At 46.0% G+C, this 20,120-nt stretch overlaps 1 protein-coding gene across 1 annotated transcript in view; it reads right to left on the reverse strand.

Moving 5' to 3' along the window:
- The window catches only part of ERN1 (endoplasmic reticulum to nucleus signaling 1), a 77,559-nt gene extending 65,177 nt beyond the window's left edge, over positions 1 to 12,382 (reverse strand). The window contains exon 1 of the mRNA XM_032321700.1: positions 12,141 to 12,382. Within this exon, the coding sequence (XP_032177591.1) occupies positions 12,141 to 12,194 (54 nt within the window). The 5' untranslated portion in view covers positions 12,195 to 12,382. The remainder of the gene's footprint in view (positions 1 to 12,140) is intronic.
- Between the last annotated feature and the right edge of the window lie 7,738 nt (positions 12,383 to 20,120).

A 20,120-nucleotide genomic window follows, 5' to 3' on the forward strand; every position in this document is an offset into this window, starting at 1 on the left:
GTGTTCATGTAACTCCAAAGCCCATTAATCATACTCTCAAAATTCCCAGTTAAAAAGCCCCAAAGTTCCTTAGGTGAGCCTCGTACATGGTCAATGCATGCTTCTGGGTGAATGAAGCTGAAAAGAAAGCAGATGGGGCATGGGGCTATGAGCTGGGGTTTGGGCTCTGGGCAAGTCATTATAATCTCTCTGGTTATCAGTTTCTGATTCTACAAAGTACGATGACTGGGCTGAATCTGCCTGTTAGCTCAGAGATGTGATCATCGGTGATTTACCAGGCCCTCACCCCTCCTCAGGCTTGACTGCAGATTCTTCTAGCCCCAACCAATCAACACATGCCCAAAACCTGCATAAGAATTCAAGAATTTAAAAAGTCTTAATGCCTTTAAGCAGAGTCATTCCCAATCCTGGTCTTTCAACTTCCCACCATCTCTGCTTATCTTGAAATATTTCAACGTTGGAAATTAGTAATAATCTGATTCACTTAAGGTTCAGGGCGGAGAAAAGAAATACCATAGAAATCAACTAATGTTATGTGGGAGGAAGTGGGTGACTCCCATGCGTACACTCTTGCTATAGATACTAAAAACCAACCACCTAAACTGAAAGGGAGACCTCGGTCTTCTCCAAACCACAACTCAGATAAGTGATTGAACTTTACCCACGCACCAAAAGCCCTAAAGATTTCCAAGTACTGATCTAACAGACCAAGAGGACTTGGGATTGGCAACTGTGGTCTGGTTCGCAGTCAGCTGAGTGCCAGAACTACAGATAAACTTGTTCTTCATCTCTGTGCATAAAGGAAACTGTTTTCTTCTTTGCAAAACCGGCAAAAACAGCAAGTGGAAAATGAACCGTAACTCAACTATAGGATCAGATCACTGGATTGTCCAGAGAGAGGTGGTGCCTTTGAAGTCAGAGATTCCCCGAACCTGGCTTTACATCTTTGTTGCAGTATCTGAATTTATCTGGAGTGCTTACAGATATTTCTACAATGGGAAAAAAAAAAAACTAATTTTGTTTGTAAAAAATATATACACACCACATGCGCATTTGGGAGCAGAGCCATCACAAAAATCAAAGAATTGCTGGCTCTGTTTCTTGGATTGGGGGGGTTTCTGAGATTTCTTTGATAGAATTTTAAACTTTCTCTTGCTATGCTGTCATCAAAAATTGGCAACAGTTACACTCAATACCTCATATTTGCTCAGTGCTTTCAAACATACTTGAGTTGTCAATACCAGCCCTTCAGAAGACGAGAAAAAAACTCAGGTACAAACTCACATATTAACCCCAACACTGTGCAATGTGATGTCACTCAGAGTGAGGGAGGGGCTCTTGCCTAGGACAGGACAGTGGTCAGGGAAGGCCCCAGGCTTCGGCTGCGCCTTATACGACAGGTGAGTGACACCAGATGAAACCACGGTCCATCATTGTGGCAAATCCCTTGCTCTGCTCTAGGTTTTCTCTTTCCATAGAATTCTATCACTTTCTCACAAATACATTTATGTATTTATCATGCTGTTGTGGCTTGACTCTCTCCACCAAGTAGAAGTCTTCATGAGGGCACAGGTCTTTGTTGTGTTCATCAATGGGCCCCAAACAAGCTCCGCAAACAGTGCTTGGCATAGAATATATATCCAGTAAGACAGGTGAATGAGTGGATGAACAGAGGGAATCCACCACATTCAGGAGCTAGCGAAGCGGGGCGGGGGGCGGCCCCAAGCAACCTTCCTATCTTTGACCACCCAGGTAAGAGTGGATGTAAAGCTGTTGAGGGGAGGTGAGGGGAGGGGTAACTAGTCATTTTAACCTAAATGGTTTCCCAATTTGGGAAGATATTTAGGAACTGGCTGGCCTAGATTTTCTAATTTCATGCCTTTATTTTATGGATAAGGAAACAGAGAGGAAATAATTCATTTGTCCAAAGTCTTCTAGCTGGCTAGCACCCAACCCCTCGTCTCCTACCTCCCACTCCCTGAAAAAACACCCGTGTATCATATGGGTCAAAATACACACGAAAACAGAAAACTGTGCCTATAAACTACATTTCAGAACAGCTAAAATGACAAACTACACCTGTTTGTCTACTGAAGGAGGCCCCTGTCCTCAAGTTCACCCCACTCTGTCAGGTCAGATGCCCAGGCCCAGGTAGAGGCTGTCATCAAAGAGTGACCTCCCAATCCTACTGACCTCTGTCCCCCATTGTTCCAGCAGGGCATTAGATGTGGTCAAGCCCAGTCAAGGTAACACTTAGAAGTGAGGTCCCCTTGCTTCTAAGCCACTATTCGGATTCCTAGGGTAACATCCAAGGTTCATCCAGTTGCTGAGACAACGGGTTGGCCAGCTCCTGCGTGGGTTCTACAGTCAGGCCCTTCAACGGTGCACCTGCTGCAGATCCCCACGGGCTGATGAATAATCTGGATATCCAGGCCTCCCAGGAGAAGGGAAGGCAAGTATCACAAATCATACCCTCCCATGATTGGCTTCCAACCCACATTCTCACCCTGATAAGAAAGGCCCTTTTTGTTTATATGCTTCATTCTTGTACTTTATCGAACCTACTCCTTTCACACATTTCTTCCACACCTACTCCCCTTAGCTGCCTCACTGTGGCTCCAGCAGGCTCTTTTAACTCAGAGAGGGGGGGCGCCTGGGTGGCTCAGTAGGTGAAGCGTCTACCTTTGACTCGGGTCATGACTCCAGGCTCCTCGGATGGAGCCCCACATCAGGCTCCCTGCTCAGTGGGGGAGTCTGCTTCTCCCTCTGCCCCTCCCCCTGCTTGTGCACGCACGTGCACGCTCTCTCTCTCTCTCTCAAAAATAAATCAAACCTTAAAAAACAAACAAACAAACAACTCAGAGAGGGTACTCCAAAGGAACCTGGAAGCCAGTATTATTCTGATTCATTAGGCCTCTTAACATATGGAGAAGGCAAAAATACTAAGTAAGCATGCACTAGAACTTTAAAGAATTCCAAACACCTTATAATTCAATGACTAAATTTATTTAATACAAAGCCAGTTTGGGGGCACCTGGGTAGCTCAGACAGTTGAGTATCTGCCTTCAGCTCAGGTCATGAGCTCTAGGTCCTGGGATCGAGTCCCCTCCCCACCCCCACCAGCCCACCTCAGGCTCCCTCCCAGCTCAGCTTCCCCTCTCCCTCTTCCCTGCTTGTGCTCTGCCTCTCTCTCATGAATAAATAAAATCTTAAAAAAACAAAACAAAACAAAAAAAACAACAACAACAGAAAGTCAGTTTATAAGCTAAAGCTGATTTCTTAAAAAGCAATTTCAGTAGTTAGTACCCAACTGTCTGGAATTACTTGTTCTTTTAAAGTTGGGGACTATGATATATTAGAAAAAGCACAACACAACTGGCACATGACTAGTTCAGCCACTAACTAGCAGGACGTATCAATCCCAATTTCTCTACAAAATGAGCCAAGCCTGTCTCCAGTTTGGCCTGGTGCTCTGTGATGTGACGGGACACAGGAGAGAGACACATCTGCTCTGTCTACAATGAAGGTACAGGAATTACCTGACAGCACATCAGAATCATCTGGGGGCTTGGGAAGAAGAAAAAAAAAAAATTTTTTTTTTTTAAAGATGGGTGCTGGGCTCCATTCCTAGAGATTCTGATTCCAGTCACTTTGGGTGGTACCTCAACAGAGGGTGTTTAAAGAGCTCCCCAGGTGCCTCTGGGTGACTAATTCAGCCAGGGCTGAGAGGCACTGCCTCAAGTAACACATTGCTAGTTGCAGCTGTGGCCCTCTGGGCAGGTGTTTCTTTCACTCCCAGAGGCCCTTAGGAGTGAGGGGCTGTTTAAGAGAAGAGAGATCTGATTCGGTTTCGTCAACAAAGTCCCATGACCCTACTGTAGATCAATGACAATATCTAGGGATTCTGACAACACCGTTTGTTCAGAAAACATAAGAGAAAACTTGGTTTCCATGACAAACACTTCTGCAGCCCAGACAAACAATTATTCCCTCATCTGAAATGGGGGGAAGAGGGGAGTAATCCACTGGAGAAAGGGGTGGTTTTGAATGATAATGATAAATTAGTCCACTAACTAGGGAAATCATGTTTCATACATAAGAGGACAACCCTAGATCAAGGTTCATTTTTTTTAAACAATGAAACATCATGCTGAGTGAAAAATGAAACTGACTTGGCATAATCACAAACCATTTAGCTCGCAGGGCTTGGCAATGGACAAATTAATCTCATTACCGAGGTGAGGAGACCATGAAGAGGGTCCCAGGCACTATGGTTGACACCCACCCAACCAAGTATCCTGGAACCCCTCTCACTCTGTAGAAACACTACTGATGAGATCCCATTAAAGAGTATAGCAACATCTTCCTCCCTCCTACTCCCCCCTAAGAAATCCACAACCCACACGCCTGACCATGAAACAGCCCCTTGTTTTATTGGTCTTAAAGAGCTTCAAAAAGGAATATTCAATCCTTACCTGCTGAGTGCTCACCGCAGTGGGTATGGCCAACTCCCATGCTAAATGCCACAGAGGATACAGATAAGTAAAACAGGGGCCCTTCCTTCTAGGGCAAACCAGCAAGAAAACTGACAGCCCTCTCCCCCCACCAGGGCCCCTTCTTGGTGGCCTCCTGTCTCCCTCATTACACTCTCCTGAGACCCACCTAAACTAACCTTCATCCCTCCACTGTGGTCCAAGGGGCAAGGCCACTCTCTCTCCTGTCACCACAGACCCACTTCCTGGTGCCGGAACCGCTTGGGAGGTAAGGGTCCCTGCAAAGGCCAACACTCCAGGCCCAGCCTGATGATTAGAGGTTCTAGCTTTTCAGGATCCCATACCAAAGACTGACTGCACCATGCAACTCTGGGTAAAGGCTTCTAAGACCTGAACTTTCAGTTTTGCTATTTCAGAAACATTTCTGGGCAAGATCTTACTGAAAAAAAAACATGCACCTGCTTGGATATTATTAGACCTAAGCAAAGAATTGAGCTTCAACTATGACCTGGTTTTAAGGGCTGCTCAATCTCCACTCTATTCACCTTCACTGGACTTGGCTCTAGAGTTGACAATGATCCTTCTCGCTGATGGACAGTCTCAGGTGAAGGCAGTGTTTCTACCTCAAAGCTACATCTTTCTACTACTGGAACAAAGTGTAAGAGGCCATGACTTTCTTGGGAGGAACAAGAGCATCATCTGCACACATTCCTGAAGCTTCCAAGAAAGTCTGCTTTCCTCTCTGCCCATTCCTTCTCTAGAGCCAATCTCTCCTTGCAGCATGGTCGGTCACCTGCTCAGGGTGTGACTGGGTAAACTGATGGGTTCTAACAAAGCCACCAGGACACAAGCACTGTGGGAGCCCACTCTTCAAAGGGAAGCGGGAGGATTAGGCTCAAAGTTCAGTTCTGCCACCGAAGCATGACCTTGGACAGGTCCCCAGCCCTTTCTGGCCTTGGCGTCCTCATCTGTCTGCTCTAGGAAAAAGCAGAATAGCTATTGTTCAACTTGGGAGGGGAGGGCATGGTATATGCTCCAAATATCACCCTCCAAGGTGCTCCCACTCTTACTGATGGATATGCACTCTCTTATTCCTCACTTGGGGTGGGGAAAATACTGAGACCCATTGGGCTAGCTCAACAAGACTCCTGCTACCCTTACTCTAGTTACTCGGGAGGCTACCCATTTATTTGTATGTGCTCCCACTGTTCACAATATTTCTGGAGTTTTTTGGAAATCCCCTTCAAAGAATATACTTTTGTATCCCCTAAGTGACAATTCGTGTCTAGTTGGTTTTTAAAAACAATCAAAAATCAAGTCCAAGTGTCCTCAATAAATTATGCAATCAAGCTGAGTAATAGTTTTGATCAAAATTTCAGCGTGAACCATGGAGAAGTTATATTCAAGCAAACACCGGAAGGAATTGGGAAAGGTTTTAAATTGTGTAAGTATTACTGGCTTAAGAGTAAATATTTGCTTTTTTAGGGTTCCTGAATTATTAAATGGGTTAAATGAATTCCTAAATGAAATACTGAAAAGAAAAAAAAAATAACTGATTTGTATGACATGAACCCTGACCTGTAAAGGAGTGATTATTTGGAAAGACACAACATTCTTTTGGACAAGTAAGTTTAGGTATGTTTGTGGAAAAGACAAAACACCACCAAAGGCATAATTTCATTGCCAAGTGGTACCTGAATCTTCCCAGGAAAAACACCTGTACGGACAAATTATTAAGAACTATGGTCGGGGACAGTCAATGCTCCAACTCTTGATTTATTAAGAGTCTCGAGGCAAGACTTTAAATGGCCTCATGACAAACTACAGAAAGAATCTTGTCTGCAGAAGGTCGGCTACCCTCAAAACCAAACTCACAGAATTATCCCGAGGTATTTCAGGGCGCTCGTGGGAGTCACATCTGTTAGAAAGCTGATCTGAAACCACTGCAGACCAAGTTGCTTAACACATTAGAATAAAACATTTCTCAGCAGCTTTTATGTATATAAGTTGTCAGCAAGACACTGCTACAGGCATTTACATCTTCAAAACATAAACAAAACAAGATCTAGACGTTCCATTTTTCCTTGACCTAAAATCCACACTGCTAAAAGAAAACAGGTTACTTTAAAACGCTTGCTATAAAACCAATTTAAAGGTTAGTGTTGTGCTTTTTAAAACATCCAGCATTCCCTGGAGGCTGGGGAAGAGGGCAAGAGTAAATAAGATTAGCAAATTCTGATTCTGAGAATTTATTCCAAGGAAATAATTAGGCAGTTAAGATATGCTTAGCAACAAGAGGGTTTATCACATTGTTGTTTTTTGTTCTTAAGAAAGACTGTATTTATTTATTTGAGAAAAAGAGAGAGGAAGGAAGAGAGAGAAAATGAGCAGGGGGAGGAGCAGAGGGAGAGGGAGAAGCAGACTCCCTGCTGAGCTGGGAGCTGATACGGGGCTCTATCCTAGGATCCTGAGATTATGACCTCAGCCAAAGGCAGACACTTAACCGACTGAGCCACCCAGGCACCCCACCACACTGTTTGTAGTAATTAAAATTAAAAACAGCCTTCATAGCTAAATGGCTTACTGGCCAAATTATGGTATCCAACCCCCCCCCCAAATTATGGTTCATCCAATGAGAGAAGCAGTATGCGACAGTGAGAATAAGCTGCAGAATTAAATTTATCGGCACAGAAAGATCCAGGATATGTTCCAGTTTGGGTAAGAAAAATATCTACACAAATATGTGCACAGAAAAAATGTCTGGAAGGATATATATCAAATCATTAGGGGGTGCCTGGGTGGCTCAGTCAGTAAGCATCTGCCTTTGGCTCAGGTCATGGGATCGAGCCCCGGGTAGGGCTCCCTGCTCAGCGGGAAGCCTGCTTCTCCCTCTCCCACTCCCACTCCCTCTGCTTGTGTTCCCTCTCTCGCTGTGTCTCTCTGTCAAATAAATAAATACATAAAACCTTTAAAAAAGAAAAGGGGGAAAAAAGCACCAAACACAGAGATTTGAAGAAAGGGAAATACACCTTTCCTTATAATAATGGGAAAGCTGGAAACAATCTATAGGACCTGGCAGGGTGGCCACTAGGCAAAGCATGGTTTATTACCGTATCGATCTTGGTCAGTGCCACCCCAGTCTCCAAACTCAGGCTGGACATAGAAGGCTCAAATGCTTTTGGCATGGATGATGGTTTACCAAGGTGCTAGTCGAAGTGACAAATTCAATAACATACTCAGAAAATTTCCTACCAGTTATAGAAAGCTTCTGTGAAACTAAACATAAATATAGAACATGTATTTTTATGCTGCTGTATTTGCTGTGTAGTTATACATGAACAAAAATCATATGATAATCGGAAGTGATGTAGAGAGGCGCCTGGCTGGCTCAATCAGTAGAGCATGTGACTCTTGATCTCAGGGTCGTGAGTTCAAGCCCCACATTGGGTGTAGACCAAAAAATAAAGAAAATTTTTTTAAATGTAAAGACTAAAAATAAATTTTAAAAAAATGCAAGGAGGGAGCTTATGATTCCTTTTAAAAGTTCTACTTTTCCTAGCCCATATCTTGTCTGTGACACTCACTTAAATATCACTAAGAATGTGTTGCTCTGACACAAGGAAGTCTGAAACCAAACAGGGGGATATAGGTGAAGATAAAGATAGAAAAAAAAAAATCCCCAACCCCTAGGAAATACAGCCAACAAGCATGTTTATTATTCACAAACTATGATTCACTGTCCCTATTTTTTCAAGCCAGCATCACACTCTAATCATATTGCTAGGTTACAGGCCCCTAGTTATTTGTGCATAATAAAAACTGAATCCATTAAAATGATACATTACATTTTTCTTGCCTATATCATCTCTTCAGGGAGAACATTTGATCATTATAAAACATAGACAATCTTGAACCTAAAGATTACTTTGGATCCCCAAACCAGAGAGGTTTCCAGTGAAAATGAAATCATTATCCAAAAATTCCTCAACCTGAAAAATGGAGTCAAAATCTGACGCAGGCAAAGAACTCTCACCCCCAGGACCATGCAGGTGGCATGATTCTGTCCAGACAAGAAGAAACCTTTGCATAGCTCACTAGTTTTACCTTCAGGAATACAGCCTACTCTTGAACACTGTCAAGAGGAACTCTCATACACACTTCTCTTCTGCTCTGAGAAACTAAACTACTGTGGAAAACCCAGAGGCCAGGCATGAAACAAAACACACACATGTGAACTACAGTCCAATTTCATGATCAGAAGCTCTGATATGAGCTTAATGAAACATTCTCCTCATGGCCTCAGTATAAATTCTTGATATCGCCTAGTAAGATCATTCGTGGAGGTGATAACTATCAGAGCAAATGATAAGCCAGGACATTTCTAGTTAAGCCTCTTGTCTCAGATGGTATCCTCAGTGTGTTTTTGTACACACATGGGCCTTGGTTCTCCGTGACATTGTTTACTCTCCTCTAAAACCAAAACACTGGCTGAATAAAAGAAATCGTATATATTGTAGCTGAAGATAGCATTTTGCCTCCCATGCTTCAGATCTGTTTGGTACCTGACAGAAATAGTACATAAACACCATTAAATAAGGACTAAAGGACAGTGATGATGTAATACAAACCAACACTGGGTACAAGATCCAGGTCCAGGGAGGAGGGAAAACACTCACTAAATAAGCACAATTTGGATTAACAAGAGGCAGCCTGAAGTTAGTAACACCAGTGTTATTGCATTTTTGGATATGATAGCCTAGAGTCTCAGCCTAGGATGAGTCAATGTCTAGCTCAATCAGACGCGCTCGTGAAAGAAACTCACAGTATTGCTTCCAACGCACGAGTTATTTCATCAATCAGAAAGAAACAGCATTGGGGCATCTATCTGGCTGGCTCAGTCCGGTAGAGCATGCATCTCTTGATCTCAGGGTCATGAGTGCGAGTTCCACAATGGGTGTAGAGATTACTTAAAATAAATTTAAAACTTAAAAAAAGAGCACTGAAAATATTCTTTGGAGGGGCGCCTGGGTGGCTTGGTGGGTTAAACCTCTGCCTTCAGCTCAGGTCATGATCTCAGGGTCCTGGGATCGAGCCCTGCATGGGGCTCTCTCCTCAGCAGGGAGCCTGCTTCCTCCTCTCTCTCTCTCTGCCTGCCTCTCTGCCTACTTATGCTCTGTCAAATAAATAAATAAAATCTTTAAAAAAAAAAAAAAAAAAAGGAAAGAAAATTTTCTTTGGCGAGTGTATAACGTTAAAAACAATAAAGACAGTAAAAAACACGGGGGGGGTTACATTTATTACCTATGATATACAAGGTGCCTTCACATGTGCTAGTTATCCCCATTTCACATATCAGTAAACAGACTCTCTAAAAAGTAAAATAGGACGCATGGGTGGCTCAGTTGGTTGGACGACTGCCTTCGGCTCAGGTCATGATCCTGGAGTCCCGGGATCGAGTCCCGCATCAGGCTACCAGCTCCGTGGGGAGTCTGCTTCTCTCTCTGACCTTCTCCTCGTTAATGCTCTCTCTCACTGTCTCTCTCTCAAGTAAATAAATAAAATCTTTTAAATAAATAAATAAATAAATAAATAAATAGTAAAATAATCTGAGGGCACAGCTAGCAAGTGACCAGTCTGAACTCAGGTTTGTCCAATCTTACACCCAATAGGTTTTGCAGAATATCGCTCCTCCCACTTTAACTGCAAACTCTGCAACAGGTTCCACTTAAAATTTAAAATAATAATTCTATGTTTGGGGATCAAAATTTTTACTGGTAGATACTTCCAGGAGTAAAATTCTGACATTTTACTTATAAAGCAGTTACACTAAAATGTAACTTTTTGATAAGGGTCTGGAATATTGTACCATGAACTTTGAGAAGTTTGGATTTCTAAATACAATTTGGAAATATTTACACAAACTGAAACTATAGTCCCAACTAAAGCTAAATAGTTATTTTTGGCTCTAAGTTACTGAATAACTAAAATACTAGAATCCTGCGAAATAACAGCCAATGGAAAGATGTGGCAAAGAAAACCATATATACCTAGACCCTGATATGAAATGATCGATTTCCATGTCATTTGTTTGCTCATCATGTTTATACTCTTATTTATGAACAAATGCTGAGGAACAGTTAACCAATCCAGGGTGAAGTGTTCACATTCAAAATGTGACCCTAGTTGTGAAAGTGGATTCTCTTTTTTAATTAGAAGAAAAACTTGGGGCACCTGGGTGGCTCAGTGTGTTAAGCATCTGCCTTGGGCTCAGGCTAGGATTCCAAGGTCCTGGGATCAACCCCAGTGGGGCTTCCTGCTCAGCCCAGAGTTTGCTTCTCCCTCTCCCTCGGCTCCCCCTGCCCTTCCCCTGCTTGTGTTCTCTCTCTAAAATAAATACAATCTTTAAAAAAAAAAAAAAAAAGAACAACTTACATGAGTTCTATCATGAAATGTGTACAAATTTTCCCCTTAAAACACCCCCAAATTTGAAAAAGGTGATCTTATATTTTACTTCATCTATTTTCAAGGTCTTGTTACTCCAAGAGCACAGACTTTTACCAAACATGCATGACCTCTGAAGACTTCACACTTTGGCACTCAGGTATACACATGTCAATTCTCCACCCCGACACCTGGTACATGATATACCATATTAAAAGGCACATAGTGGAAGTCATTAAACAAGAACCTGAACCAATGTACCATACCCACATCCTGAACAACGAGGTGTTTTGTTGTTGTTTTTTTTTAAACCACTAATTTAGGTTTTTTTCAACTAGAAGGAAAAAAGCCAAGTCTGTCCACAAAATGTCCTCCCCGGCCACGGGGCCCAAATCTACAGCCTGAGTGAAGGTCTTAAAATAGTTAAATAAATGTAATCCAGCCATTTCTCTGCAGGAAAAGATGAAAAGACCCTTCAGACCGCTCCACAGTGCTCTGACGTGAGGAGACAGTCTCCATTTAAAGTTTTGAAGAGGCTTCACTGCTGTCTCACATGGGATCTTTAAAAAGAGTGTAAATCCCACAGCTTAACTTGCTTAACGAAGTCTTGGTGCCCAAAAGGATGCCTCCTGCCTCTGCACATTTAGAAACCTGCAAGGCAGGTAAAGCAGAATCATACTCGCAGGTAAAAATGCTTACCCGCTCCCAGGGGCGTTCGTTTCCCGAAGTTCTCGAATTTTTAAAAGTTCAAACAAGGATTATAAGCGCAAGACATTCCCCTCCTCCTCGATTATAGGGCCCCTTCTATCCTTGCCCCGCGGCCACCGCCAGACAGAGCCGGCGCCCACCTGTGGGAAGGGTCCGGCAGGTGGGGCCGCCTTCCAAGCGCCTTCGAGAGGCCCCAAGGTGCCGCCGGGGCGACGCAAAGTTGTGCGGGAGCGCACGGGGCCCCGGGAGACGCTGCCCGTGACAGCCGCGCTGGCCCGCGAGGCCCCTCGGGTGGCGTGCGCCTCGGCCGGGCCGACCGCGGCCGCCACTCAGGCCGGCCCGGAGGTGCTCGCACCCCGCCCGGCGCCGTCTCCTACGTCCTGCCCGAGCCTCCGCTGGGGCGCTCGGGAGCCCGGGCCGCCACCACCGCCGCGATCCCGACTCGGACCCCAGTCCGCCCCGCGCTGTTCCCCACCCCACGCTCTCCGGGTCACTCACCCCGGGGCCAGGCAGCAGCAGCGCCAGCAGCACCAGCAGCAGCCGGGCCGGCATGGCGAGGACTCGGGCCTGGCTCCCGGCCCGGCCGGCCGGCTCCGGGGGGCGGTGCGGGCGGGCGGGCTGAGGACGGGGCGGGGGCGCCGCGACGACAGCGCCGCGGCGTCCGGACTTCAGCGGACGCAGAGCTGACTAGGCGGTGGCAGCACCCCCATGCCAAGCCCTATAAGCGCCGGGTGCCGGCGCTTCTTCCGGTCGGGGCGGGGGCAGGGGCGGGGCCGACCGAGGGGCGGCCCCGAAACTGGGCGGGGGCCGAGCCCTGAGGCGGAGCCTGGGGCGGGGCTGTTCTGGAGGGGCGGGGCCGGGGCCGTGCTGGCCTGCTGCCTTCAGGGAGTCACGCGGCCGCGGCTCCAGCGGAGAAGGACCAGACCTGGTTGTCCCGCGTCTAGGGGCACTGAGCGTTTGAGGCAGGGAGCTTTGCCGAGGGCTGAGGGAGGCTGGCAGTCCCGCCCCGCGGGTGCACCCCTTCCCCACGCGGTCCCCAGGCGGTCCCACCAGTTCCACGGAGAGACCCGCTGTGTTAAGACTCGATCAGGGGAAAGTCCAGGAGACTGGTGGTGCCGGCTGTCCAGAGACCCCGCTTAGTCTTTCCGTCGTGGTGGAATGATGGACGACCTCCGGAACCAGGGTCCGCAGCTCTCAGGGACTCCAGCAAACACGACATTTCTGCCATGCGCGCAAGTCCACAGCTCTAGGGTGCTCTGACTGTTTCTCAGCGAGCCCCAAAGCCCTTTCTTCTGCTTGCCCTCAGGAATTCCCCTCAAATCTCGTCCAACAATCATCTCTTCCCTTTGGAATAAAGTACAGCCAAGGCATTCTCCAAAAATTATAAGCAAAGAAAGAATCCATTTCAGCGGCTTGCGTTGTGTGTTAATGTGGCATTTCGTAGATGTGACTTCGTGGAGCTGGAGAAGACATGGGTCACAACTCGTTGGAGGGAGTGGTTATGTTGAGGACTCATACAAGATCTATTTGAGGATTGTAGCCTATCAACCTGAATTTAAAAGTCTGGCACCCATTTGGTCACAGGGTCCCCAGCGGCTCTCCACTTGGATGGAAGTGAAGAGAAAAGACATATTGTTTGTAACAGGAGAAACTAAGACTCAAAGCATCGCATTTGCATATCCTTGGAGAAAAAGAAATAGGGGATAGCAACTTCTCTAATTTTTCCTGACTTGCTCACATGACAGCCAAAGATTTTTCAGGGTTTTGGGGGAAAGGAGTAGGCAATGCTAGAGAAAACAGCAAAGAAGTAGCGAGGGACAGCCCAAATGTCTGAATCGACCCTATTCAAATATAAAATAGATAGATGCTCATTGGAAGCCAAAATCCATAAACAGAGTTCCCTATTCCCAGCCCCCAACGCCTGGATCGAAGTCAAGGGACCTATCTCTACCACTGCTGGAGAGCCTAACACCAATTTTTAAAAAAATATTTTATTTATTTATTTGACAGAGAGATCACAAGTAGGCAGAGAGGCAGGCGGGGGGTGGGGGTGGTTAACAGGCTCCACGCCGAGCAGGGAGCCTGATGTGGGGCTCGATCCCAGGACCCTAGGATCATGACCTGAGTTGAAGGCAGAGACTTTAATCCACTGAGTCACCCAGGTGCCCCCTAACACCAATCTTTCAGAGTGTGATGAATCTTGGCAACTGTGAAAGAGGTAGACATATTTTGAAGAGTGGTATCTGCACGTTTCACTGTAGAGAGGTTTGGGACTGACAGAGAGATGGGTGGAAGCAGAGGGTCCATCACTCCTAGCAGAATAGCCCTGGGTCCAGGGAGGAGCCTACAATCCAGAGACTGGGAGGGGAAGCAGAGGGTCCATCACTCCTAGCAGAATAGCCCTGGGTCCAGGGAGGAGCCTACAATCCAGAGACTGGGAGGGGCTTTTTACCTGTCCCGCTTGCCAGCTGAAGACAGGATCTGCAAGATGAGTTGAGTTGAAAGAGGAGCTTGACTAGAAAATACTGCTTTCACATCCCTTCTCTGGTACTTTTTCTCAAACAGTGTAAGTCTAGGAGGGGAACTTTCTGGCCTGGAACTCTGGCAGCCCTTTGACAATTCAGAATGTCACTGTGACCCTGTAAGCACAGTAGATGAAACACAAAAGGGAATCTGACTCATCTGACTCATAAATTAGCTTTAAAGATCCAACAAAGAAAACAAGAAATCTGCTCCAAGGAGTCTAGGCCAGGTAGGTATATTTTGTATCTTGTACGCAGTTGGACCAAATCCCCAGGCCTTAACTGTGCTATTATAGATTGTTAGAATTTCTCACGCAACACTTAGACTGTTCTTACACTTAATCAATTCCCATGCTTTATGTGCTTCTCCACTTAACTGGCAACTCCTATGATAAGCTCTGTTTTTATTTATGATAGCATTGCCCATAAGTCTGTTCCGTAATTACGTACTGTTTTGACAGCTTTTTGCGTATGATAAAACAAAAGCTGGCATCACTGATAAATAGAAACAGAAATGGAAATATTTTTGTAGGGAGCCTTTGAATTGGACCTGTAGAAAAGACCTGAAAATGAGCAGGCAGTAAATGACCTTTCTGGAAGTTGCATTAAATAGCATGCTCTAAACAAGGCCAAGGTCATGATCTTTGTGTGAAGATAAGCCCTCTCTTTTCACCAAGGCAAGAAAAATATGTGTATGGGATTCGGCACTATGTCTGGAATATGTCTGAGGACCGGAATATGTCCGAGGAGCTGGGGGTTGGGGGAAAGTAAGTTCACAAAATCTTATTTTCACTTCTCTCTGAACCAGTGATTCCCCAACTTGGAGAATGTTTAAAAAACAGATTTCTGACACCTTTTCCTGTCCTCATCCCCCACTAGCATTTCCAGGGATGGACCCCAGAGGCCTGTATGTTTTCCAGTTTCCACAGGGGACGGAGGGTAGCCAAGAGCCTTCGCCTCGGCTGTCTCAGAATGTCCGGTGTTAATTCCTGCAGCCGCTAATCCCTTTTGTTTATTTTAGCAAATGTCGCCCTCTGGTGGGATAAATCATGACTCAGCCTCTTCATTTCTGTTTAAAACCCTTCAAAATTTCATTTAAAAATGATTAAGAGGTTGGCTTGCAGATAGCTATTCAGTGAGAGGGTAGCTGCCTTTGAAGGACATTTTTTAAAATTTAAAATCAATTTAATGAACATATGGCATATTATTCGTTTCCGAGGTAGAATTCAGTGATTCATCAGTTGCGTGTAACACGCAGGGCTCATTACATTAAATGCCTATTTAATGCCCATCACGCAGTTATCCCAGCCCCCACCCACCTCCCCACCAGCACCCCTCAGTTTATTTCCTACAGTTAAGAGTCCCTTATGGTTTGTCTCCCTCTCTGATCTCATCTTATTTTATTTTTCTTCCCTTCCCCTATGTTCTCTGTTTTCTTAAGTTCTGCATATGAGGAAAATCATATTTGTCTTCCTCATGAAGGAATCTTGAAAGGGAAAGAAGCTGGTAAAACCAAAAAGAGAAGTCATGGTTGACAGTTCCGGGACCGTCTCAAAGGAACAGTGTCTTTATGAGAATGAGGGGACTGACTTTTTTGTGATGTTGATGCTACTGCTGCTGCTTCCAAACGGATTTGACCTTCCAGCACGTCTAGGGTAGTTACGGGATAAGTCAAACAATGAGGCGAGAGTCTCTGGTAGCAAGTGAAATCTTTATCTCCTTCAGGTTTCACCACTGAAGGGAAATTCAAGAAAAGCTGCTGTCACTGTGAGCAGTGTGTTTAGGTAAACAGAACTTTGGCTCGTCCTGTTCCAGGATGACCAGATCTGGAAAGAGAGTGACACTCTGAAGAACTCTTTACCACAGAATCCAACCTACGGCACACTTCTTGTGTTGCAAAGGGGAAGTGTTCCTCATTATCACAGTGAAGGGTTATTGGCTGTTGGCTATTGTTTGGGAATGTGCGAGTACATGCTTCGTAGGGTCACCTCACGTTATCTGAGCAGTTCCAGGGGTGGGTGTTGTTTGCCCTGTTTTACACGTGACACATTGAAATGTTAAAAGGTCCACAGTCTGGTGGGGGTAACACGTAGCTAGAAGGGGCATGACCTAGATTAGGACCCAGCTACGTATATGACGTCAGAGTTCATCTGGTCAACCCCAGACGCTATGACATGCTCCCCCATTAGCTGCTTGTTATTCTTGCTCCTCCCCTAGCGTGATGACAAGGAACTATTTTTTTTTTTTTAAAGATTTTATTTATTTATTTGACAGAGAGAGATCACAAGTAGATGGAGAGGCAGGCAGAGAGAGAGAGAGAGAAAGAGAGGGAAGCAGGCTCCCTGCTGAGCAGAGAGCCCGATGTGGGACTCGATCCCAGGACCCTGAGATCATGACCTGAGCCGAAGGCAGCGGCTTTAACCCACTGAGCCACCCAGGCACCCGACAAGGAACTATTATGTGACGTGTAAACATAGTTAGAGCCCAGCTTGGCGTTGTTTCCCTCGAGTACCGATTAACAACCAGAAATGCATACAAATGTGTGGTGATGAGGGGGCATTGCCTCAAACAACGGTAAGACTCCTAGCCTCATCGGGGGAGTGTGCAAAAGAAGGCGAATAATAGAGCAGCCACCTGGGAGAGAAGAGTGAGCTTCCTCCTGGCAGTTCTGCCCTGTGAGATAATCCAGTCTAATCCTGACTGATTATTTGTTCACTCGCCTGTGAGCTGCCGTATTTCCCACTCAGTTGTACCAAGTCTGTGTGCCACCATGGGGAAGCGTCCATGGTATCACCGTTTATCAGAAATGTATGTTCTCCAAGAGCCAACTCAGCACCAGGGTGAAAATGGCTGTCCTCTCAAAATGCCTCCACTTCCTCACTGGCCAGTCCCTCCTACTCCCCTGGGGTCTGGCTTATTTCCACAGAACTCTCTGGAAACTTCCTTCAGGCAGCTCATAAACATTCTTCCTCTTGTGAAATCCCAGTGGCCATGGTTCGTCTAGTTTTTCCTGAGCCTCCCTTCAGACGTGTTAATAGTTCTTCTTTCTGAACTTTCCCTCTCTGGGTGTTACCTTTTTCTGGCTCTTTTTCCTCCTTCCTGTGTTTCTCACAGCTTAATATGCAGACCTTACTTTCTCTCCTTTCTCCCTAGAACTCATTCACAGACATAACCGGATTTCAGAGCAGAAGGCAAACTTAGTTTTAATCTAGTCAGCTTCCTTTTGCAGATGACTTCATCTCTGACTTCTCCACAGATGATGACGACTCATTCATTCATTCTTTTAGCAAATATTGCCAAGGGCTTCTGAAAACAAAGGGCCGTGAGGGAATATGACAGAGTTTGCAGGCTGGCGAAAGTGTTAGGACGTGCCCTGAAATAAGCACCGCGCAAGGGCGACTGTGAAAAGTTTGAGAAAGCAGGAGTCAACTCAAAAACAGAATTATGGTGCTCAAGAGAGAGATGGATCCCGTGGAAGGACAGGGATGGGGTGGATGGAGCAGGAGCTGGGCAGAGGCGTGCACTGAGGGCTTCATGGAAGAAGTGGTTTCTGCACTGGGTCCTTTCAGATTTGGCAGGGGAAGAGGAGGGCCAGAACAAAGGCAGGAGGAAGGGGTGACCCTGTGTGGCTTCAGGGAAGCCCATGCTGACTCCTCGGTGAGCCCGTGCTTGACGTCCACACTGGGGACCGGTAGGAGATGAGGTGGGGAAAGCAGCCGGATGGGCCAGAGGGGAGTACATAAATAAAAATTAAAAATTCAGTAAATAAGGGCACCTGGGTGACTCAGTGGGTTAAGCCTCTGCCTTCGGCCCAGGTCATGATCCCAGAGTCCTGGGATCATGCCCCGCATCGGGCTTTCTGCTCAGTGGGGAGCCTGCTTCCTCCTCTCTCTCTCTCTGCCTGCCTCTCTGCCTACTTGTGATCTCTGCCAAATAAATAAATAAAAACTTTAAAAAAATAAAATAAAATCTGTTTAAAAAACATTAAGTAAATAAATAAAAGTTAAAAACAAAAAGATAGAGCTGTTTTTCCTCCTTTGAATCTAGACGGGCTCCAGGACTGGTCTTGACCAGAAGTGACGTTCAGGGACTTACCAGCCCAGGTTTAAGAGGCCTGGCACCTTCCATTTCCTTCCTCTTAGAATTCTCACTTTGTGGATACTCCTTCTTGGAACCTGGTGGCTGTGTTGGGAGAAGCCCAAGCCACTCACAGGCCACCTGGAGGACAACGGAGTTGTCCTAATTAACAGCTCCAACTGAGCCCCCAGTGGCCAGCCAGCCCCAGCAGTCAGCCATCTGGGCGAGCCTCCTTGAATGTTCCAGCCCAGTCAAGCCCCTAGGTGTCATCATCGGACGCCACATGGAGCTGAAGAACTTCTAAGCTGAGCCTAGTGAACTCTCACACTTGCAAGAGATACTAAAATGGCTGATGTTTTTAGCTCTGACTCATGGCATGGTTTGGATATGCAGTATTACACAAGCAAAACAGCCACCCATCTGGCCACCTTCACTTGACCCTACTCCACCTAGAGTCAGAAAAAGAAACTCATTTCCTTTCTAGTGGCCGAGCCAGGAGGTAGGAGGCCCAGGAACTGCCTCCATCAGGTAGAAAGCCAACAGAAAAGAAAGAAATTGACAAGAGACACACAGATGGAGTCAAGGTGCCCGGGACAAGTGTATGTTCTGATTTGATTTGGCTTGAGATTGGCCGGCCCAGCCTGTCAGGCCTCCTCTACGGAACGAGAAGACCTTCCCCCATTTACCTCAGCTAGCTCGAGTTGGGTTCATCATTCAAAACCAATAAACCCTGATTAAAATGCTGGCTTAGCATTTCTAGAAGGACTAAATCAACAATGGGTTTGACCACACGTGGCCCACAGCTGACCTTTAGTAAAGCAGAGTTTTCTTTCTCCTTTTTTCTTCCCCACCTACACCAGTACTCTGAAGATGACTCTGGTCTAAAGAGGTTGAAAAAGGGACATGAAGTACATAAAATGTAAGGGTTTTCTTTTTACCCTCATCTACACTGTGGGCTGCTTGAAGATAGAGACTCTGCTTCATGTTTGTATTTCTTGTGCCCAGTATAGGATGAAGCGTGGAAGGACTTTTAAATGTTTCCTGAAAGAGAAAGTGAATGAGAGGCCACATCTTCTGAGACCAGAGAGAAGGGTCTCAAGGGTTGTGTTAGGTTGAGGTAGAGAAGAGGAAAGTTGAGCGAAGTTACAGTGGGATGATTTGGGTCCCCTTTGGCTTCCACACATTACCTCTCTCCACACATACACCCATGGTAGCCATAGGAGCAAGTCACAACGCTGGCTGGATGATTGTTCTAGACAGTGTTCTCTGTCTTCTCCATCTTCCTTTCTTTCATTTTTTAACAAAGATTTTATTTATTGGACAGAGATCACAAGTAGGCAGAGAGGCAGGCTCCACGCCGAGCAGGGAGCCTGATGTGGTGCTCAATCCCAGCATCCTGGGATCATGACCTGAGCCAAAGGCAGAGGCTTTAACCCCCTGAGCCACCCAGGCGCACCTTCTCCATCTTTCATCCCCACATGCTGGTGACCCTCTCGCGTCCCAGGAGCCCTGTTCCACACTCACCTCAGGCCCCTCCAGACTCAGTGCCCTTCTTGACTCTCCTCCCAGGGACTCAGGTCTTAGATCTTCTGTATAACTTCTGGGTCCATCTACCATTCTGAGTTGGGACTCCCCACCATCCCTTCTGCTCCTGGTCCCTTGGTTCACTGGGTAGTTCCTGGGGTGGGAAGTTAGTAAGCCTTCCTCAAAAGTGAGGTGTGTAGGTCTGTATGTTGGATGAGCTCCACATTCTCAGATAACGAGGAATAGTTTTGACTAAATGGGTGGTCCTGAGGAGGTTGCATGGAATAGTGATCAAAGAGCATAAGCTTTAAAATCAAATTGTTATGAATTCAAATCCCAGCTGTGCTTGGCCATC

The sequence above is a fragment of the Mustela erminea genome, chromosome 18, assembly GCF_009829155.1.
Source record: "Mustela erminea isolate mMusErm1 chromosome 18, mMusErm1.Pri, whole genome shotgun sequence".
Taxonomy (NCBI): domain Eukaryota; kingdom Metazoa; phylum Chordata; class Mammalia; order Carnivora; family Mustelidae; genus Mustela; species Mustela erminea.